This window comes from Pelobates fuscus, chromosome 9 (genome assembly GCF_036172605.1).
Source record: "Pelobates fuscus isolate aPelFus1 chromosome 9, aPelFus1.pri, whole genome shotgun sequence".
In the NCBI taxonomy this organism is placed as follows: domain Eukaryota; kingdom Metazoa; phylum Chordata; class Amphibia; order Anura; family Pelobatidae; genus Pelobates; species Pelobates fuscus.
In genome coordinates this window covers 111,771,291-111,795,615 of record NC_086325.1, presented here as the reverse complement: position 1 = coordinate 111,795,615, position 24,325 = coordinate 111,771,291, and the positions used below count along the sequence as shown (strand labels likewise).

General features: G+C 40.0%; 1 protein-coding gene across 1 annotated transcript in view; it reads left to right on the top strand.

The window, feature by feature from the left end:
• The window catches only part of ADGRD2 (adhesion G protein-coupled receptor D2), a 642,889-nt gene that overhangs the window by 109,955 nt on the left and 508,609 nt on the right, over positions 1–24,325 (top strand). Inside the window, exons 3-7 of the mRNA XM_063432309.1 lie at positions 203–260; positions 1,221–1,439; positions 3,271–3,906; positions 6,356–6,454; positions 18,962–19,050. Coding sequence (XP_063288379.1) covers positions 203–260; positions 1,221–1,439; positions 3,271–3,906; positions 6,356–6,454; positions 18,962–19,050 — 1,101 coding nt within the window. The remainder of the gene's footprint in view (positions 1–202; positions 261–1,220; positions 1,440–3,270; positions 3,907–6,355; positions 6,455–18,961; positions 19,051–24,325) is intronic.

Sequence of the window (24,325 nt, the reverse complement as noted above, 5' to 3'; positions counted from 1 at the left end):
CATGAAGTTACTTTATCATCATGTATTTCACATCACTAAAATTATGAGATGATTGCATATATTTCTCAATACATAAAAACAAAAACATCCTTTGCTTAATGTTGTACCAAGTTATTTAATGGCTATTCCTTCTCGATTGGCATTTGGCAATGTAGTAATACGTAGTGACATTACCTCTGCTCTGCTTTCCTCTATTTTGCAGATCAGAGGTTTGGAAAGCTCGTCGGGGGTCTTGAGCTCCAATCATACACACACTATAGGTAAGTGCTTACATGTGTTGGTTCTCTTTCACACCGTTGTCACATTTATCATGGCTTGTTTGATAGCTAGCAGTATAAGAGCTCAAAGATGCCCCATCTATTAGTATTGAAGTAACTGATTCAAAGGACTGTAGTGTTCCATAATAAGGCTACATTTTACATGTAGTTAAACAAAACATTGAAATGGCACTCTATGCACCTTAACTATTACAACCTATTGAAGTGATTATGGTACATAGAGTCTCAGGGCTGTGTTCTTCCAGTTGTGTCTGTAAAGTAATACAAGGTAAGCAGGATATTACTTCACTGCAGAGGGATTTAGATAAAATGGGGGTCTGGGCACTTAAATGGAATGTGAAATGTAATGTAGAAAAATACATTGTGGTCTGGGACAAAAAGCCATACTCGACCCTTACCTCAGGCAAAGTTGGTTGAAGTGTGCCATAACAGATAGTCAGGTTAGACCTGGAAATAAAGAGGTCCTATCTTAAGAATTATAGGTTGTAAGGGTGAGGAGGGTGGGGTTTAATTACAAATGCCCACAATCTTGAGGTTTGAGCTGTGGGTGATTTTAAGACCAATAAACTTCTCCAACAACTACAGTCACAACGGCCCGAACATTTATGCACTTTGGTGTAAAGAATGCAAACGCAACAGTAAAGACAGTATTGATTCATGTATGTACAAATTGTATATACTATTACATATAAGTATAATTACTATATACTATTACACATAAGAGGCTTTTTTTTAAAAAAAAGTCATTTTGTTGGATGCGGTTCATCAATATATTGTTTTGGTCATTTGTTTACTTCCTGATTTTAGGAATCCTTGTGTGATTGTTGATTGAGTGCCCATCTATTTTTGAGTTACCATTTCCTATCAACATGAAGTTTCTCTTTATCCCTCTAGTAAAGACTAGTATTGGAAGCATTTCTTAAATGTTCTACTCTCTTTCAGGTTCAGATACATCTGTGACTTTCATTGAAACACATCAAGGAGTATATGAGTATATCAGCAAACCTCTTGATCAGTGGAATGCTGAGAAGTATTGTGAGCACAAATTCGCATCTCTGCTTTCTGAAGAAAATGGTAACCTGAAGGTTACTCAAAACCTGCTGCAGTCTAACCTGGTGCAATTCCCTATTTGGCTCAAAAAGGCAAATTCAGCTTCATCGCGTAAGTTTCCATAGAGGGAGAACAACCTGCAAATGTATCCTATCATACAGAACAGCTTTGTTTTACAATATCTATGTTTAACAGTGTGAGTTGCTCCTCCTTTTGAATTCATACAGGCATTTTACATGTGTATTCAAAAAGAAAAGTCAAATAAGGATCAGCTCTAACACGCCACTGGAGATATATTATAAAAAGTGTAGGCAGCACACCTATAACGAGAGGGGTCCCCTCTAGTACCCCCCAATACAAACGTAAATTGGAAGATAAAAATGCAGAAAAGGGTGTGCCTGTGAGGAATAAATTGATAAATATAAAAAATAAATATAAAATATAAAAATATATATGATTATACATTTTTATATTTATTTTATTCTATTTCTAAATGTATTCCTCACAGACGCACCCTTTTCTGTACTTTTATCTTCCAATTTACATGTGTATTCAAATGTTTCAAGATTAGTTCTACTGGCAAAAGTCTGTAAAACCAAAATGACAGCTAAAACATGTAACATACATTCATCACTATATTTAATACAGTGATTTGCATAATTATTCAGACCCCAAACCAGTTATCAGAAACTACCAAATCACATACACTGAAACATAAGCTATGCTTTTATATCAATACCTGGTGCCATCAATGTTGCAGAACCTTTGGGAATGGCACACGATCACGGAACCACTAAGAATGCAGTAAAGAGTAAAATATGCATTCTGTGATCTCATCAAGTTGTTATTATTTTGGCAAATTTTACTCTCTGAATATGACTCTGTTTTCATGTACTGGAAAATTTACAGTTTTCTTCTATACAGCATTAAAATCTCACAAATGCCATTTATAATCACAGAGTAACCAACTGACTAATGGCGTGCATAAACTCTGTGTTTAAATAAACTTGCAAAGCAATAAGAAACCTGTCATCCTAGCTATTATATTAATAGGGACCTTGTTTTTACAGCCTGCTGACGCTGCATCTAAGCAAAATACCCTGAATATAAAAGCAGATTTAATCCAAGTCTCATCAACTGCCTACAAATATACATCATAAAACAGAAGGAAGTAAGATGCCCTGAAATCATAGAGCGTAATGAATGTCCTGAGACTTTGTAAGAGAATGGTCCGTCTGTCTAGAACCAGACACCATGCATTAAAGGAACACTGTAGTGTTAGGAATACAAATGTGTATTCCTAATGTTATAGTGTCCTGTTTGATGTTTAGACACCTGCCCCCCCCTTCAGGAAGATAAAGGTATTTTACACACTTTTTCACCCTTGCAGCACCATTCTCAGCGGAAAGCTCTGCCTCCTTGGCTGAGATCATTGAGAATGAGGATCTTAGCCAATAAATGCTTTTCCATAAGAATTGGTAGGTTAGTGCCCATATGTGTCAAAATGCTGTGCTGTGCCAATCAGATTTGTTTCTTTCAGACAATCTGATTCAAATAGCTTTACTCTTCTATTTCATCGGAAGCACCTCTAATGGCTGTCTGAATGACAGCTTCTAGAGGCATTGAAACCCTGCAATGAAAATATTGCGATTCCTGCAGAATGGCAATATTTTCAATTGCAGGGTCATTGAGATAAAGTTGTCTGGGTGCCTATAGTGTCCTTTTAATAGTAACATAAGTTGGATTTGTGTATTTAACAAATATATATATATATATAAAAGACAAATACATGACACTTTATTTTCTTAATTATAGTAACTATTCAAACAATTATAAAAAAAGGCCACGTCTTATTACGTCCATTTTCCATGTCAGTTGTTTTCTGTACAATGATTTTATAAATGTTTTTGATAACTTATAACATTTCTATATTTATTTTCAGGGCCACAGTCTCTCACAGCCTTGTTTTTTAAGAACCAGAGTGACTCTAAGTATGCAAGATTACTGGTGAACTTTAAGCCTCTACCAGAAGTTACAGTTTGTGCATATATCCAATGGGAAGGTACAGACGGAATTTCTGAAACAATTTTTTCTTATGCAGTGCCAACTTTTTTCAATGAGTTCCAGTTGAGAGGTCTATTGAAAGATGGGCAAGTTCAGTTTGCCATACTAGTTCATGGTCAACATACACCATTCTCACCCATGTTCAACATTGATCGACTCTGGCATCATTTCTGTGTTACCTGGAATACTTTGAATGGCACATGGGCTTTGTATGCTGATGGACAAATGAAAGCTACATCCACCAACATCTATGCCTTCCAGGAAATCATGAAAGGTGGTATATTTATTGTGGGCCAAGATCAAGATACCTTTGGAGGTAGTTTCAAACAGAAAGATTCATTCAGCGGTAATATTACATACCTGAATATCTGGAGAAAAGTGCTCAATGATGATGAAATAGAACAGGTCAGATCATGCAGTTTTTCAGAAAAATACATTATTTTTAATTGGAATACACACAAGTTGGATAAAGAAACAGCTTTACAAGAATTTGATATTCCAGTGGCTTGTCCGGGTAAGTGTTTACAAAACAAAATCATAAATAGTTTTGAAAAGAGAATACAAATAAAGTGAACTGAATGTCATAGTTACTTATCGGTAGCAATTTTTATTAAAACACGTCCAACAGTTTATAGTCTATAGAAAACCTCTGTAGGGCAACATAATAATGGTGCTGCAGTCCTATGCAATATCAATTGTAACGGATCACCTGGCACCCCGACTGAGTACCTCCGTTAATGGATGCTCCTAGTGCTTCCTGAGGACTCCAAGCACTCTGGCAGACACCACAATCACCGAATCAGAGAAACCTTTAAATTATCCCAAGCATATGAATGCTGTAGACCATTGAATAGGAACCATACGAATAGGCTTGTACTCCTAGCAGTCAACTGGAACAGCATGCAATAAATCCTTCCCCCAATAATGAGACGACACATCACTTTGAGGGTAAAACAGGAACTGAGGACTGGCTCATCCAGCCTGGCTTTTATTTCCAACTCACACATACAGGCCACACCCAGGGGGAGGCATAAAAGAACCAATGACATAGATGTTACCTCCCACACATCCCCTCCCCTTAGTGTGACACATAATCCCATTATGCATACAGTTTAAAATATACTTTTACACAACTTTCCTAACTCTAAAACCATACATCACATTCACATAAAAATACATATCCACAATCAATCCATTCAGGGGAACAACATATTAAAAAATGGCATGGATCAGACCAGGGGTTCAAAAGTTACTAAAAGTATCTTTTAAAACCCCTAGCTTTCCAGGGCCTTCTCTGTGCTGGAGAAGTAATCCAATTATCTCCCAGCACAGAGACAGACTCCATTAAGCACATGGGGACACAAAGACAGTAAAACACTTTAAAATACATAAATTCACCTTTTACACATAACACACAGACATTTCACCTATCCCCAGATAGCTGGGATCTGCGCGCACAAAACTACCGAATAGCGCGCAGATCCTACTCACACAGTACAATTGCCATGGAGCTAAAGTCTTTCCCATAGTCTTTCATTATGAATAGGCTCCATGGTATAGCTATCTGGGGTATCACATTCCCATAAAGTCTGGTCCATAGTCCAAAGGCAAGAGGCGGGCAATCGGCCCCCTCCAAGGACATGTGGCGAGGTCGGTTTCGCCACAATCCCCAAAAGTCCTAATATGTCCATCGATGATTTTAAAAGGGCCAGTTGCAGCAATATAAAGTACAATATGCCCCAAATAACCCAGGGGCCATAGTCAGCAGGTAGGAGGCTAGCAAACAGGCTTCTCCAGGGCCCAGTGGCGAGGTTGGTTTTGCCACATCAATACCACCACATAAAAAGATACATCAGTAAGTAGGATACTGTATGTTTAAAGGAAAACTCCACTGCCCCTCCCCAAAAAATAACGACACATTTAGTATGCATGCATTTCATTATGCATTTTTTTTTTTTATTTGGTGTATATCTAAAAACAGCTTGCAAAAGCTGAAGATCACTTGTCTGAAGCCTTTGCAAGTACTCCACTTCCTCCCCAGCCCAGACTTGGTATGGCTATCCAATTACAGACTTCACAATGAGAAGTATTTTCAAGGCAAGTGCTCTAAGCAATTTCCTCCCTCTGGAGTTGAGCTCCATGGAGCTAAATTACCAGGAAGTAACCTGACCGGTTGTTAGACTGACAGCAAAGGGAGTGTAACAAGGTTAATTTATGAAAATGCTAATTTCTATCAAAATACTTTTTGTAAAGTGAAAAAAAGAGGACACACTCTTCACACATATAGTGCTTCAGAAAGCCTAAGTCCTTTATGAGTTAAAGTGTCCCTTTAAGAGTCTAATTTTTTTAAGGTTATGCAAGGGGTTCAACAAGTCTTAAGGTTAAGGAAAAGTTAGAAAAAAGTGTGGCCTTCTAGGTGCTGTGGAACTCTACACTTTGACATCAAAGGAAAGCACTCCTGACATATCTATGAACCCTAAACCTCTATCCTTAATCTTATGTCCCTCTCATCCATAAACATCACCAGATATCATATGAGCCTTTTAAGTGAAAAAACGTTCTCAGGTTAAAATTGTTAAAAAAAAAAAAAATCTGTTTAGAAAATTGTTATAAAAGTCTACTTGTTAACATGTATTCTTCAGTAATGGATTTGAATAAAGCAAGTTAAAAGAGCCATCTAGATGCCACTATACAATGTACCAGATACGTACATTGTATAGTGGCATTTAGACTCTGAGCACCATCTCAGTTGTAGTTCAAACCTTTGAAAGGTTTGGATAAAACTAGGGGTCACTGAGGCACCAGCAGACTGACCTCTGATTGCCAGACTTGTTACTTCCAGATAAGCAAAATCTATTTCATCCATATTTTAAAACTATTCATCTGACTCTGAGTCAAGGAATTAAATTACTCATGCTTAAAACTTGCTTTCGTTTTATAAGTGTGTTTTTACCTCTTTTTAGGACAATCCAAAGGATGCCATATTTTGCAAGGTGATGACAAAGGATTGGATTACACATCATGTGTAAATGAGTTACCTTTTGTTTGTTACTACACACAAGGTACATAACACTTAAGTGCACTTAAGTGTATATTCAGCTTTCAGTGTGATCTGTGTATATAATGTCAGTGTAATGCATGTCACTGTTTGTGTGCTGTATCTGTGTGTAAGAATGCATGCATTATCAGTGTGAGCGCATGCCAGATTTGTTTTGTACAATGTCAGTGTTATTGTGTGTTGTGCTGGTGAATGTTGATGTTTGTGTATATAAATGGCAGTATGTATGCAAGTACAATCGTAGTAATAATATGCCAGTGTTCTCTGAAAGAATTCAGCTCAGCACTGTTTTTTTACATACCAAAACAAATCCAGATTGAAATGCTTTGCCAATTAATAGCTTTTATAATTTACACTCTGACGCTTAAATTTATCAGCCACAACATTAAAACAACTGGCAGGTGAAGTAAATAACATTGATTATATTCTTACAATGGCATCTGACAAGAGCTGGAATATATTAGGCAGCAACTGAACAGTCAGTTTTTGAATTTAATGTGTTTGAAGCAGGAAAAATGGGCAAGCGAAAAGATCTGAATGACATTGATAAGGGACAAATAGTGATGGCGAGATGACTGGGTCAGAGCTTCTCCAAAACTGCAAGTCTAGTGGGTTGTTCCCAGTGCAGTGGCACCAAAACTGGTGCAAGGAACTGGCATCAGAAACATGGACGTCCAAGACCTCAGCTGGCATAACTATTTCAATCCATTAAAGTGGTTATGGTGCCTACAGTGTTTTTTAATTATAAATAATAATGTGACATTCAAACATCTACCATTAAATAAACCATTGTGTCTTTCCCTCCTGTGGTAATATATCTGGAATGTGCTCCGCTCCCCAATCAAGCAGACTGGCATCAGAATATATGGAGATACCTGTAACTTAAGAGAATATTGGCTTCCTGTTCCATGTGTCTATTTATTTAAACCATCATATTCTTCTCTTGCATTAATTGATAAGGGAATCTTGTCCAAACAAGAAAAAACTTGCAGAAAACATCTTGCCTTCACGTGTTGAAATGCTTGTTAATGTCGCAGAACCAGAAGAAATACTTGAATGGATGCTGTTACAAGGTCTTCAATATGCCAATTGCCAAAGTGACAAATGATCCTTCCATAGAACTGCCTTGATTTCTTTGGCTTCGAATTGGCTTCAATTTCTTCTGCGGTAAACTCAGTATCTGGTTATTGCAATCCACCCGAAAACCAAGGAATTCTATAGATTTAGAAGGGATCAAAAGTGATTTATTCCAATTCATACAAAAATTGAGGCTCTTTAAAATAGTGATTGTCCAAGCTGTATTTATTTATAAAATATTTTACCAGGAAAGATACATTTAGATTTCTCTTGTTTTCAAGTATGTCCTGGGGATGAAGATGAATGGTATTTATATTTTGAGACTTATTAAAAATGTCAGCCAACTAAATTATCATTTGAAATTCTATGCTTTGCAGTTTCACAACCACTGGTTTCAGTAACTTGTTGAAGCACCAAGGTACTAAAGAAAGTCTGAAAGCATGGCATGTGAACTGTAATTTTCAAATGTTGAAAAATTGTTGATGATCTAAATCTACTGGGACTGTCAGTATAATGGTATGGCTTGCCCTGGTCCTACCAATTTCCTGGACGTACCACCAGAGATGTGGGTCTGCCATCCAAGAGAGAGTTAATTCATGAGACCAGGGTCAAACCAGCAGCCTGCACCAGTGCACAGGCCTATCTGCCAGTGCCTCATCCTTTCAGGCAGGTATTGACCCTTCTGCACATGCTGCCTTCAACTAATGTCTTTTCAAAGGAACCTAGCTCAAAAAGTCTTCTGTGCCGGTCCAACATATGACCAAAATTTGGGTGAGATGAAAAGCTCACTATTTTTGGAAAAAAAAAGGTTTGGCAAAACTGAATTCTCTTGCTGTACGCAAGTCAACTAGATTGGCATTGTTATCCATAGAAATTATAGAAATCTATGTAGTAACCCTTGATCATGTTGACAATCCATAGATCGGACCTGTGATCAGCTGTAGAGAATATGGGTGAGTCTGCCACCCAGTTTGAAAAGAATGTAAAGGATCACATTTCCTAAAGAAAGGTTGTGTTACAGCATGGGCGGTGAACCTTTGGCCCTCCAGATGTTTTGGACTACATCTGCCAGCATTATGGCTGTAATGCTCTTACAGCCATAATGCTGGCAAAGCATCAAGGGAGATGTATTTCAAAACATCTGGAGGGCCGAGGGTTCCCTACCCCTGTGTTGCAGCTTGCCCTCTGTGGCCTCTCTCCCTCTTTGATAGAAGAAGGGCATTTGTTGGGTAAAATCATTGAGGAATTTTGAGGTAATATTTTTTTGATAATTCAATATCAAAAAATTATTTTAAAAGTTTATGCCAACTTCGTGTGACCAAGTCATTCGGAGAAAACACATAGCACTCTGTCAGTGCCTTAGAAGTGTGCTAATATTTGTAAAATGTGTCACAATAGGTGCATGTTGGTCAGCATACATAGATAATCCCAAATAACCCACAGGAAAAATTATGTATACGAAAAGAGTGCAAATTTTTGATAAAAAAGTATGCATGTCAAAAAGTCATGGTGTCATGCCTTCGTTGGTGCTTTCTAAACATGGGCTTAAAAAGAAAATTCCAGAAAATATATAGGAGGTAACTATCCAAAATGAGGCTTAAATTGATGAGCCCACACCTTTGCATGATTGCAACTTGCACAGAATGCACCCTTAAAATGCTGGAATGATACAGCTGGAGAAACTCCTAATGTCCTCCCACAAAATCCTAAAAAGGCTAGGGGACGTGTAAGATCACCTAAACTACATTCTCAATGGGATGTAGTAAACTAGTCATAATAACTGAAATACTTTCCAAAATGTAATTCTAAGGGCATGGGAGATGTCCCTTAGGTGTGGGTGCAACAAACTCTCATTATATTTTCCAGAATAATGTGAATTAAAGTGATAATGCACAGAAAGAGAAAATTCCTTCCAAAAGATAATAATACAAATTGATAATGAAAGACACACAGAGAAAGAAAAATAGAAAATAGAAAAATTGAGAAAGAAAGAGGCGAGAGAAAAATGATAAATGAAATAAGATAAAAAGGAAAATCAGTTAAGGCAATTAATATTATTAGATTTTTTTCTTAAAGGGGGCCATTAGTACTAAACATATGTGAATGGGTTGTAACAAACCACATTGACTGTAATAGATGATTAATTAAATACTATTGTATATACATGGTATGGTCTCACAAAGATAAAACACAAAGAGTAACCATCCAGAAAATGCATTAACTTGTTAGATTATTAATAAACACATGGAATAGAAAAATATTGTCATGAAATAAAGCACCTTCATTTAAAGGGATCCCTACCATTTAATGAAAGGGGGAATAACTAGGGCAGAGGTATTTTCGAGCAGAGGCACAATAACTATTAGACTATCTTTCACTTAGTGTCTAAAGATGTAATTTGCTTTATTTTATCTGATTTAATACTTTGGACATGCTCTGCTATCCTTACTTTTAATTTTCATTTTGTTTGTCCTACATATTGTTAATTTTTGCAAGTATTAAGATAAATGACTCCTTCTGTAGAACAATTAACAAAGTCTCTGATTTCATATTTGATGTTCGTAACAGAAGATACAGAATGTGTGCTTTTATTAGTAAAAATACTTGCATCTTTTTTGACGACACCTGAACATGCCCTTGAAGATTAACCATGTTACCATTATTCGTGGTCTGTTTGAAAGAAAAATACTAGGAGATAACATGGACTCGAGAGATTTAGCTCTTCTCACTGAGCTTTGGAATTTGCATTGCAGATCCTTCTATAGAATGGATCCAACCTTAGCACAGGTCAATGTTTCTTTATAATGTGAGTGATAGATTCAAATTGGTTCTGTAATCTGTGCAAAAATAAGAATACTCTCCATATTCGTATTAAAAGAGTATATTGGCCCTATTGAAATTGCTGAATGATTTGTTAAGCAGTTTTAACTATGGGAATGGAATGTTCATTGGTATCATTCTTAAGAGATAAATACATTTGGGAAAGACATAAGATTTGATGGTATTAAGTCTGCCCCACCAGGATATTTCTAATGCTCTCCATCGTTTCAGATTTTGACTTGTTTCTATTAATCAGGGTAGAAAATTGGCCTCCATTAAATTCGATGGTTGATTAGTAATATTAATACCTTAATATCTGTATGTCTTCTTTTCCCATTTAAATCCAAAATGTCTTGTTAAGGTGATTGAGTATGTCTTTATTTATATACATAGACATTGCAATCATCTTATCTACAATTAGTTTGTAATTTGAAATAGAGCAATGATGTTGGATTACTGTCATTACCTCGTTCACTGATGTAATAGGTTCTGAAAGAGTCAGCAGTGTATCATCAGCATATTGGCTGATTTTGAGTTCTCTGTTTTTGTTTTGAATCCCTGTATTTCCAGATTCGATCTGATATCATGGGTCAGGGGCTCTGCGGCTAAGATGTATTGTAAGGGAGAAAGTGGACATCCCAAGCTAGTGCGATTTGATATCACGTACCAATCCAACTGTATACCAGAACCTACTATTCTGTTGGATGGAGAAGAGTACAATGTCTTACTGCTGAATAGTTTTTCCTTGAAAACCAAAAGCTGTTAGAGTTGATCTGATAAAGTTCAAATTGACTGTATCAAAGGCCTTTTCTCCACTGAGAGCAAACATGAGAAAAGGAGTCTTAGAGGAATGGATACTTTGGTAGCTATTGATAATTTTCCTAATGTGATTTATGGGAGATCTTCCCAGGATGAACACTGTTTATTAAAATGGCTGCATAGCTCTTACAGTCTACGTTTAGTAGAGCTATTGGTCTATAGCTTGCTATTTCTTCTGTGTCCTTGTGTTGTTTCAAATAGGTGTGATGTTTGCCTTTAGCATTTCGATGGACACTGAACCTGAATTCATAAAAGATTTGAAACAACCTACCAATTTGGGTGTTGGTGTTTCCTTGTAAAGATGATAAAATAAATCAAGAAAGCCATCTGAGGGTCAGAGGCTTTGTTCCTTTTCATGATGTTTATTACTGCCATTGTTTCATCTAGTGTTATTTTTTTATTTTAAGTTGTAAGGAATTTAAATGAGGTAGCTTCTTGAAATTAATCATTTAGCATGTCATTGGAGGAATTATCTGGAAGATAATTTAATTTCTGGTAGATGTTTTCAAAGGCTAAGCTTATAGCTTTGGGGGCCAGGAGAATCTCTTGTGCTTGCTTGATTTTTTTTAATACGGGAACTTGTTTGTCTCACCTTTACTTTATTCGATAGTAATCTATCGGCTTTTTTGCCTCTATAGTAGAAATAGGCTTGCACGATTTCCATATTTTTATTCATTCTTTAAGGACTTGTTCATTAGTTTTGTTTTCTCTTTTAATAGTTTTTGCAGATGTTAATTTAGACGGGAAGTTTTAATTCACTTTGTTATAGTCGGCCAATAATATATAAAACGGTGCTAGGATTTTTTCCTTTTTTTTTTCTTTTTAATGACTGCCTGTATGTATTAGATGGTCCCTGATTACACTTTTGAATGCACACTGTAACGGATCGCCTGGCACCCCGACTTGGTACCTCCGTTAATGGATGCTCCTAGCGTTTCCTGAGGACTCCAAGCACTCTGGCAGACACCACAATCACCGAATCTGAGAAGCATATGAATCCTCTCAAGCCTCTGAATGCTGTAGACAGTTGAATAGGAACCATACGAATAGGTTTGCACTCCTATCAGTCAAACTGGAACAGCATGCAATAAATCCTCCCCAATAATGAGACGACACTTCACTTTCAGGGTAAAACAGGAACTCTGGACTGGCTCATCCAGCCTGGCTTTTATTTCCATCTCACACATACAGGCCACACCCAGGGGGAGGCATAAAATTACCAATCCGAGATATGGTACAACCCACACATCCCCTCCCCTTAGCCTGAGAGATAATCCACTTATTATACAGTTTAAAACATAACTTTTACACAATATCTATAACTTCAAAACCATACATCACATTCACATACAAATCACATATTCAGACTCAGCATACTTTAAACATAAACACTTCCAAAATTCAGGCAAATCCCTCCAGTGGATCAAAAGTTACACGGAAGTCCTTTTATGACCGACCGCAAGCACATTTTTCTGCCCAAAACAGTTCCATGGATTTGGGCTGTGCGGTCGGTCAATTTCTGGCATAAAAACGGCTAAGTCCCATTCGAAGTGTGCCTGTACTTCAACTTTAGTCGAAGTGTCGAACTGGAGTTGATGTTAAGGGTCGGCAGTGTTCGAAGTTAAAATGGCCGCCGCCACGTGGTCCTTTGTCCGATACCGGCCACTTCGACAACTTCGGTAACTTCGACAGCTTCGACAGCTTCGACCGCTTCGACAGCTTCGACAGCTTCGACCACTTCGACAGCTTCGACTGTGTCCGAAGTGCCATATACAAAAGTACCAATCTGTCCCCAAAGTATTTAAAGGGCTAGGGACAGTATTATACAATCCACATGCCCAAAAGTAGTTCTTAAAGGGTCAGTACATTATGGTAGCAGTCCTTAAGCCCCAATTCAGTCCCTTAAAGGGCAATACCTCCCAGGGACCATAATCACTGGGCAGGAGGCTAACAACCAGGCTTCTCCAGTTCTCAGTGGCGAGGTTGGTTCCGCCACACACACCATTTAATTTCTGGTGATACATTCCACGTGTTATATTGGAATGTTTTATACTTTCTAGGATGGCCCTGTCAGTTAACATTAGAGCGATTCATAAATATGTACAATAAGACTTGCTGAAGATAGTATAGTCCCTTTCTTTGGGGTGATAAGTTCTCCATATGTCATATAGAGCATTAGTTGATAATATCCAGTGAAATCTTGCAGCCTTATTAAGTTAATTTCTTGGTATCCTTTTCCCTTTCCTTAAGCTTTTATCATAATGAGTATCAGGTACACAGTTAAAATCACCCACTACCAGGACCGTGCCCTGTTTGAATCTATTTAATATTGTGAAGAATTTGGGTATGTATGTTGTCTGGGAAGAATTAGGAACATAGACATTGGCAAACACGTATTTAAAGCCTTCTATCTCACATACCAAAATTATCCATCTACCTTCCTTATCCGTCTTTTGGAACTTAATAGTCAAATCAATATTCTTTGATATACATATTGCAACACCTCTTTTTTTGTTGCTGTTAGTTAAGATGGAATAATAACCAGAAAATCACTTGATTCATACTTTTTATTGTCTCCCTGCCTCCAGTGGGTATGTACGCAGCCTATTAGAACTCTTTCCTTTTTAAATAATTTTACTAACATTCTCCTTTTTTGGGGGGAGTTAAGCCATTAATGGAAACTAAATTCAACATTTTATGGGGGCTTTTCTCGACACCATGCCACTATGTGCCAATACAAACTTGACAAGTTTGACTCATAAACAAAGCTCCACCATGACTCGAACCATTCACATACAAATTTAACATATAACAAAAACATGAATGAGAAAATATCCATCCCTATCGGGAAGGATGAAAGGATCTCATGGGAAAAAACATCCCCATATAACCTTCCAACAGTTTCAGGGTTGGTGAGCGATGACATAGGACGATGTACGTGTGACACTGCCTACGCTTGCGGAGATGGTGTGGACTGACATATCAACATAATGCTGACCGCCTCTCTACCCTTGGCTCTTCACATTGCGATCCGTGCAGATCAGCTTTCCGAGAAGCTGCTAAATTGAATTAAATTGAATTAAATATTTTCTTTTCCCTCTGGCTACAGTCATATATAAAAGAGAAGAGAGGGAAAGGGGAAAAAAGAGAAAAAAAAGAGAAAAAGAAGAGGAGAAAAGTCTTGAGATAAAAAGCAAACATATGTAAGCCATATATACTTGGAAATTGAGAGCGACAAGTAGTTGCCTAATAAGGAGACAATACTAATAACAATATAAAAAAACAAAGTTAATTTCAGGATTTGCGGCACATCTTCCATTTATCATTTTCTGATGCAGAATCTGGCTAAATGGATTCAAGATACAAACATTGGCATCATTTAACTGGTCAATAGACCAGCAGATAAAAAGCAAAAAGTATTCTGTCTCTATTAATGTGAAAATAATTCAGAAAGGCAATTATTCCCCCACCATAATAGGATAAAATTCATTTATTAATTTTTCAACTTTTTTTTTTTACTAATTTCAAGAGGCATGTTCAAATGTGAGGAGTTCATGGTTATATAGTTTAGGTTATATCGATGGCTTTAAATCAGCAGGTATTGCAATATGAGGAAGGGAAAGTTAAAGTGCCAATTTAATGGTATTGGCAGTTTGAAGGATTCACGCAGCCAATTTTGAGTAGGGCTTTTTCCATACTTTAAAATATCTATGAACTCCTTAGGCTACACCATTGGCTCTCAGAATATATTTGACATGAGGGAGGTAGCAATGATAATTCAGTTAAGGCAAAGGTTGACAGACCTACGTAATTACCTCTATGAATTGAAATTAACTTTCCTTAAAGGGAGGAGAGGGGGAGAGAATAAGCGAGAGGAACCTTTTTTTAATTTCTTTCTTTTTTACTTTCTTTTTCTTTAATTCTCCATATAGTATTTGATCAAGCAAGAAGGTGCCACTCTAGCTCTAGAAGTGGTGTTTAATGTACACGTTTGTTGTTTTGCAAATATAAAATTCACAGAATTTATTGTACGTTTTTGAAGAAGTATTTAACGAGAAAGAAGGAAAGCAATAGGGAAATAAAAATATTTTTCACAGTCCGTTTAAATCACAGACTTAAGTATTCACTGATAGATTTATTTATCCAATCATCCCCTTTTTTGTTGTTGTTGTTGTATGTGTGAGATATCTAAGGCACACACTGTACAAATTCATAGAAGATTTCTAATTATATGTAGACTAGTGATGTCGCGAACATGAAATTTGCTGTTCGCAAACGGCGAACGCAAACTTCCGCAAATGTTCGCGATTTCAAGCCACCCAATCAGAGTGCTCTGTGTCATTTTACATAGCGTGGGAAAGTTCTTTGGAATTTTCCCACGCTGTGTAAAATGACACAGAGGACTCTGATTGGCTTAAACCAACCAATCAGAGTGTTCTAAGCCTAATTGCAGGGCGTGGCAAGGCTTTATAAGCCTTGACCCGCCCTGTGGAGCTCAGTACGCAGCGTGCTCTCGAAGGGTGAAGAAGGATTAATTTTTTTTGCGCTCATTTTTTTATATTTTTTTCTTCAAAGTGCGACGGTTATATTGGCTTTTTATTTGGCTTTTTTGGGGGATGAAGAAAGAAGATTTTAGAAAAAAGAAGACATCTCATGGTAAGTTTATTTTTATTTATTTACAGGTTTTTAGCTTTATTGACTCCCCCCTCATTATTTTTAGGGTGAGGGGGGAAGGTAGGGGGACCATTTTTCTTTGGGGGGGAGGGGGTGACTAGGGGTTTGGGGACCCCTAGTCACCTGGGGGGGCCGAATTTTTTTTTTAAGGCCCCCACCTGCCGCTCAGGGGTGGGGGCCGGGGGGAGGACAATAGGTCCCACCCCATTATTGGTATTTAGGGCCCCCACCCGCCGCTCATGGGTGGGGGCCGGGGGGAGGACAATAGGTCCCCCCTATTGGTATTTAGGGCCCCCACCCGCCGCTCAGGTGTGGGGGCCGGGGGGGAGGACAATAGGTCCCCCCTATTGGTATTTAGGGCCCCCACCCGCCGCTCAGGGGTGGGGGCCGAGGGGGAGGAGAATAGGTCCCCCCTATTGGTATTTAGGGCCCCCACCCGCCGCTCAGGGGTGGGGGCCGGGGGGAGGACAATAGGTCCCCCCACATTGGTATTTAGGGCCCCCACCCGCCGCTCAGGGGTGGGGGCCAGGGGGGAGGACAATAGGTCCCCCCACATTGGTATTTAGGGCCCCCACCCGCCGCTCAGGGGTGGGGGCCGGGGGGGGAGGTTAATAGGTCCCCCCTATTGGTATTTAGGGCCCCCACCCGACGCTCAGGGGTGGGGGCCGGGGGGAGGACAATAGGTCCCCCATTGGTATTTAGGGCCCCCACCCACCGCTCAGTGGTGGGGGCCGTGGGGAGGACAATAGGTCCCCCCTATTGGTATTTAGGGCCCTCACCCGCCGCTCAGGGGTGGGGGCCGGGGGGAGGACAATAGGCCCCCCTATTGGTATTTAGGGCCCCCACCCGCCGCTCAGGGGTGGGGGCCGGGGGGAGGACAATAGGCCCCCCCTATTGGTATTTAGGGCCCCCACCCACCGCTCAGTGGTGGGGGCCGGGGGGAGGACAATAGGTCCCCCCATATTGGTATTTAGGGCCCCCACCCACCGCTCAGGGGTGGGGGCCGGGGGGAGGACAATAGGTCCCCCCCTATTGGTATTTAGGGCCCCCACCCGCCGCTCAGGGGTGGGGGCCGGGGGGGAGGACAATAGGTCCCCCCCCATTGGTATTTAGGGCCCCCACCCGCCGCTCAGGGGTGGGGGCCGGGGGGAGGACAATAGGCCCCCCCTATTGGTATTTAGGGCCCCCACCCACCGCTCAGGGGTGGGGGCCAGGGGGGAGGACAATAAGTCCTCCCCCTTTTTTTTACTTTAGGGCCCCCACCCGCTCAGGGAGGGGGGACCCTTTTTTTTTTTAATAGACTGTTTAATAGACATGCCCCTACTCGCGGTATTGCGAGTAGGGGCACAATTTACTAATACTAAGGAATTTTTACTTAGTATTAGTAAATTTGGCTGAAATACCACAAAAAAAAAATAGGGGGCGGTCCGAACATCGCATATGTTCGCCGTCCGTGGCGAACGTGAACACGCTATGTTCACCAGGAACTATTCGCCAGTGAACCGTTCGGGACATCACTAATGTAGACACATCGTAGGTAGATATTTTGATATTGGATAGATATGACACAAAGGTGTCACAATAAAGTGAAAATGCAAACTTAGTGGTGGATAAGAATGGGCCCACTGGTTAGTGGTTGTCTGAAACACTTTAATAGTAGTAATGATTATACAAGCGCGAGGACAAGCTTAGTAAATTGTAAAAACTCTCTTCTATTTATATTATTTTATTAACTTTTTTTTCTGCTAAGCACGAATTGCAGCATTTTGTATTAGATGTGATTTATTGAGTCACGCATTGTGCAAACTTATTAAAGATATGCACTAGCAAGTATATTTTAAAAGCACATTATATGTGGACATTATGACACAAACTTTGGAATGAAAATGAGAACTTATGGTGGGTTAAGATTGGTCAAATGGAGTAGTGGCTGATTGAAGTACCTTAATATCAGTAATGTCTATTTAATTGGTGATAAGCTAAGTATATTCTAAAGGAAAAGTAACGATTTCAACTCCCCATTTTTTAAATGTATTTTTTATTTTTCTCTCTTCCCATATAACTTTCTCTCTCCGGGAATGGAAAAAATGAAGTGGTACAATATAGTTATAGTTGTGTCAAACCTAAATAAAATTGGTATAAAATTAAAATGCTACTTTTTTTATTTTTATTATTATTCATTATTTATTTCCTTTTGACTACATGGTGCTGGGTGTCCCGGTGGGTAAACTCTGCTGAGCTGTAGAATTTCTGCGGCTCTTCAACTCCCCCTCCAGGAGTCCCACATCGTGATGCCTAAGCGAGTATTTCTTATTATGAAACTGTTGAAAGGAATTCTAGTCCTTTTTGGTAGGCTTAGAGTCTACTTTTTGGGCCATAAAGTATATTTTTGATGCATTTGGACTTTGGTTCAACTTTCTCTTACAATGGTTTCTTTTAGAAAATCCCATTAAATTCAAAAAAATAATATTTATTACTTTGGCAGTATCTCTTTCTGGTAATACTTTGTCTGGTTTTCTCAGTTACACTGTCTTACTGAGTGGGCTATGTATCTATTAGTAATATGTGACACAGGTGATACATACATGTCTTTTACACACATTTAGCTAATATTAGTTTAACAATATTGAATTTTATTTATTAAGATTCTATCTAGCGATGTGCATACCCCTAACCCTACCAGTAACCCTACCCCATACCCCTAACCCTATCCCTAACCTAACCCCCTAACCTTAACCCTTCCCCTAACCCTACCCTTAACCCTAACCCTACCCCTAACGGTTTTCCTACATCCCTAAAGTAATCTCGACACCAAATTCCTGATCATTTAATTGCCTGATTAGAATCTTTCAAAATAACTTTTGAACAAACGCTTACCATCATAGACTAAGGGATCTCACAAAAGCATGATTTTTTTTCATGCAATATTTCTAACACATCATATTTTTTCACATATGTAATCAATAGCAGAATGTGTAGTTTTAACCAGAGTAATGATGAGACTTTTCTGTTTGATTGGAATAGCTATTAAAAAATAAAAACCCAAACAAACTGAACACACAACTGTTTTAAATGTACCATCAAATCCGTTATGATATCATTCCTTGTGTTTGTTTTCCAGATGTATATCAGAGATTAAAACGTATTGTGAAAGTCAGTCATGGCGAAGTATTTTCCAAAAGTGTTAACGCAATTGTAAATCAACCATTGGTGAGTAGTTCTGAATTCAAGTATTCCTTTAAAATTAGTCAGCTTTTTCTTTATTTATTTTTTCTTTCATTCATGCTTGCATACATGAGGCAGCGGGATATAATAGAGTGGAAAAATCAAACAAACTAAATATGTATGACATAGTAAATATATGGCCTTGATCAATCCTGCTCATTATTTGATAATGTTTTTTTGTGATTCTTTTCGACATGATCACAATTCAGAAATGTCATTATCAACTTAACCTTTGATTTCATAGTTAATCATACAATCCAAAGATCAATATACTAACATTGCAAGGCTAACAACAGGCTCTACATCACAAGCTGAATATTATTGAGAGTCATGCTGCTTACCTGACAACATGTGAATCTTGGGAAATGTGTATGACACTATATAAATATCCAAATAAATTTATTTTAGATGTATGTAAGGTTTGTTTTTTGTACTGCACGTTACTGTTGTGTTTAATAATTTTATGACATGACAGGAGGCTTCGTATTTGCTTAAGTCTCTCTTTACTAGAACTCCACAGCAGCACAGAAAAACAACCAATCAGAAAAAAGTTAGGTATTATAAAACTCCCCTCCCCATGCATCATTTCCTCTTTCTTTGCTGCTCCGCATCAGTACAGGTCAGAGTACCACTGCCTCCTGCTAATAGTGGGTGGCTTTGGGATTTAGTATGATTTATTTATGAGTTAAATGTATTATGTTTTGTTTTCTTATTATATGCCTTTTATATATTTATTTTTATATTTTTTTGTTATATATCATATATATTATTTGGTTATATGTTATATATACATAGTTTTATATTATATATATATATATTTTATTGTATATTATGTGATTTAGTTTGGGGTTTCTTCACCTTACCCCTCTTTGCCCCCCATGTTGCGCTGGGGATTTTTGCCGTTCAGGGTGGGGGTTTTTGCCTAGGGAGACCTTCAGTCTGCTCTCCCTTTGTTGTTTTTTTGCTCTCCCCCCCACTCCATCCCACTTTCCTGCGCCGCCCGACTACGGGCGCTACGCTCGGGGAAACAGGAGACTAGCCGTTTGGCTGCCTCCTCTGATTCCCAGAGCTGCAGTGTGAGCCTGCCGGCGACCGGAGTTTCTCGCGGTCAGACACGAGTACCCTGCGACCGGCTCTGCTCACGCACGTGGCCGCCTCGCCGCGGCCGGGTTTCTTTCAGCCACGTGCGTCCGACCGGCTGGAAAAAGGGCGCCTGCTCGCGGTCCCTCCTCCTTCCACGGTCGGATCTCTGCGTTTGTTGCCCTGTTGAGATTCCCCGGCGGATCTCAGCAGGTTTACCTCAATTCTGCAGATATGACTATAGTTCTCTCAGTGTAGATCTCACAGCTTGCTGTGAGCTTTATGGCATTTTATATGTCAGACTTCTGGGTTTCTATGACAGTTTGTTATTTTGCTTGCTGGGTGTTTTACTGTCAGTGTATATCAGTTTTGCTGACATTGTGGGTCACGGATTTCTATGTGTTTTTCTGACAGTGTATATCAGATTACTATGTGTTTTACTGACAGTGTATATCAGATTACTATGTGTTCTTCTGACAGTGTATATCAGATTACTATGTGTTTTACTGACAGTGTATATCAGATTACTATGTGTTTTTCTGACTGTGTATATCAGATTACTATGTGTTTTTCTGACAGTGTATATCTCAGTTTGATGTGTGTTTTACTGACAGTGTATATCTCAGTTTGATGTGTGTTTTACTGACAGTGTATATCACAGTTTGAGGTGTGTTTTACTGACAGTGTATATCACAGTTTGCCGTGAGTTTGCTGACAGTGTATATCTCAGGATACTGTGATCTTTACTGGCAGTGTATATCACAGTTTGCTGTTAGGTTACTAACACTGTATATCACAGGATACTGTGAGTTTTTCTGACAGTGTATATCACATATTGCTGTGAGTTTGACTGACTGTGTATATCTCAGGGTACTGTGAGTTTTACTGACAGTGTATATCACGGATTCCTGTGTGTTACGGTTATTATGAACTCGGATTCATGTGCCTCACAGTATATATCTTTTCGGGTCCAGCTATGGGGTCTCTGAGGAGACTACTCTTATATGAACTCACTGTCCATGGCATACATATAGAGTCAACAGACCTGGATCTGGCTCAAACTGGTATGGGAGACCAGTCTACACTGATACTATACAATATTTTCAGATATGATGATGGTATCTATATTAACGATTGAAACATCAAACAGATCTGGGTGAGCATGCGCATACCAATTCACAGTTTAAGGAGAGTATCGCTCAATGTATCTTACTTTCATGGACATGGTAATCACCGTAACAACTTCCGCTTATACCCAATACAGCTGGGATACCACTATTTGCCTGCTGGGCATTTAGGGACTGCCAGTCCTGGTTCAGGTTATTCACATGGCATTACGCTGTCTAAAAGGGTTGATGTCTGGGGGCCCTATGTCAGGGTGCTCTGAGGATCTACAATTTTTTGGGGACCTCTACCCAATCTCAGAGGTCCCCATTACTCATTCAAGGCCCATGATAAAGCGCTACGGAATTGGATGGCGCTATATAAATAACATATAATCATATGATATAATATACAACCCAGGATTGGCCTGCTATGTCTGTGCCCCATTGATTGGCCTGCTATGTCTGTGCCCATTAGAACGGCTTGCTATGTCTATGCCCCATTAGAACGGCTTGCTATGTCTGTGCCCCATTAGAACGGCCTGCTATGTCTGTGCCCATTAGAACGGCCTGCTATGTCTGTGCCCATTAAAACGGCCTGCTATGTCTGTGCCCATTAAAACGGCCTGCTCTGTCTGTGCCCATTACACGGCCTGCTATGGCTGTGCCCCATTTATTGGCCTACTATGTCAGTACCTATTTGACTGGCCTGCTATGTCCGTGCCTATTTGCTTGGCCAACTATCCTGTGTCCATTCGTTTGGCCTGTTTGGCCTGTGCCCTTCTGACGGGCCTGCTCTATTGGTGCTGAACCCCGTTTGGCCGCAGGCCTGGGGGAATATCACTGAGAAAAAGCCAGTGCCCACCGGTGACATGGAAATAGGCAGGTGTCCGGACAAGCACCATTGCCATACTATCCAAGAGGACACCAGTGTACGGCCATCTGAATATGGTGGGAAGGGTGAAGACCTAAACCTCATGCCTGAAGGGCAGGGTTTCTTATGAAGGCCCGGACACACATCTCCAAGGAGAACTTCGCACAGGCAAGGACCAGTGCTCGGGCACCTACAGGTGAACGCGGTGTTTCCCTTGTCTTTAACAACTACCTCCGTATCTGCCTCCCGGTATCCATATAGGTATCGATAGTTATTTCCAGCATAAGGTTGGCTCCTGGCCCTGCCCAGTGGGGCTTACTTATCTTACCTTCTGGCCTGCTATTTGCCTTCTAGCTGAGATAGAATTTTCGTTTTTACTCTTATCTACGTTATTGTTGTTTTTTTGTTTTTCGTGACTTCCTTTTCCTTTCACTCGGGTCGTCGAGAGGCCTGACTTGACCTCCTACGACCTCCAGGGCGCTCGTGGATTGCGGAGAACGTCTTCAGCTTTCCTCAGATTACAAACGGTCAGCCTGGACCCCGCGCACGAGCACGGGATCCGGACGGTCAGTTGATAGTTTTTCCATCGTTGTTCCTAAGATTGCCCTCAACCTTCTGCTAGTCTATCTCCTGTAATGGATCTACTGGATCCGGACCGCTTCAACCCACGTGAAACATTCTTACAGAGGTATAACGGGGGAGTCTCCCACTTATTTACCCACACTCCTGGAGATGGTACGGCTAACGGAGGGACCTCAGGTATTACGTGAGTGCAGGTTTTGGTATATTCTGCACCATATAAAACAGAGGATCGCTTTCTGTTTTTGGATATCCAGAAAAACTGCGCAGTCGGTTTCTTCCATATTTAGGTGACAGGAGATACGGAGACCTAATGGAGCTAACGGGCACTGCCCTGCTCGAGTAACAAGATTAAGGAAGGCCTTTTACCCGGTCTAAAGGTAAACCGTTCGCATGGATCACATGGCAAGACCGGTAACCCCGGTTGTATTGAGTTCCCCAGCCATTACAATCTTGGGATGAGATGGCAGGACTACCCCATCTCTTCGGAACGCATACCTGGGTTCGGAGTTGGGGGTCCTCCGTCTATACTCTATTTATCCCTCACGGGAGCCGTTTGGTTTTGGATTCGCACTAACCTACTTTTCAACTACCGTCATGGAGACCTACAAGACTTTATGAGGGTACCTGGTATTCCCCGACTCCTACTCAGACACCTTTCACTCTTAGACGAGGACATATCTGGATAGAAATCTGCACTCCGGTTGGCACTTCCCATCACTTTGATTATTCCTGGGATTCCAGAATAGTCGACCACCGTTCCTCCACACAAGTTCAGTTCGGATCCCTGTATGGACGTCCTTTTTGGAGTCTTTCGTCTACCGCGTCCGAGGATTACACAGTTCACTTGGAATATTGGAATCACTTAGGATACGGCTAGTTTGACCACACTCTTGCCTGCATTATAATTTATTCTCGGAGGAGACTTCTCACCGAGTAGGCCAGGAGGGAACGACAGATCCTACTCGTTTCTATTGCGATTGGGTGGTGGACTTAGACGCATTACTTGAGATTGAAGATCTGCCTTAGGGGGGGGCAGACCTACTGTCCTCTCCCCGGCCCCCACCCCTGAGCCGCGGGTGGGGGCCCTAAATAAGGATAAGGGGGGGGACGGGACCTACCAAAAGCCATCATACCCGTCGAACTTAAAATAAAATAAAAAACCGAGCTCAAAAAAAAATAAAAAACAGACAAAAAAGAAAAAAACGACACTAAAAATAATAATCCATCTTCACCTATGGAGAGCTCCATGCAGACTGAGCTCTGCAGGGCAGGGGAAGGCTTTTTAAAACCTATCCCCACCCTGCAATTAGGCTAAGAACACTCTGATTGGTTGGGCCACATGCGTCCCACAATAAATATTTTTGCGGCCCAGCGAGCCATGAGTTTGCCATGCTTACTAAAGCAGAGTAGGCACCTGCTCTCCCCACATTGCCAAGACTTCATAAAGGGGTAAAGCATTATTTTTAATGTAAGTCACAGCTGGCCTTTTATGCAAGTCCCCAAGCAAGCTGTACGCCCACATGGACCTTGTTTGGGACAGGGACACAAAACTTACAAACCAATCAGAACAGTAATTAAATGTACGAAACTCCCACATACAATACAATAAGCCTTCCCCTTT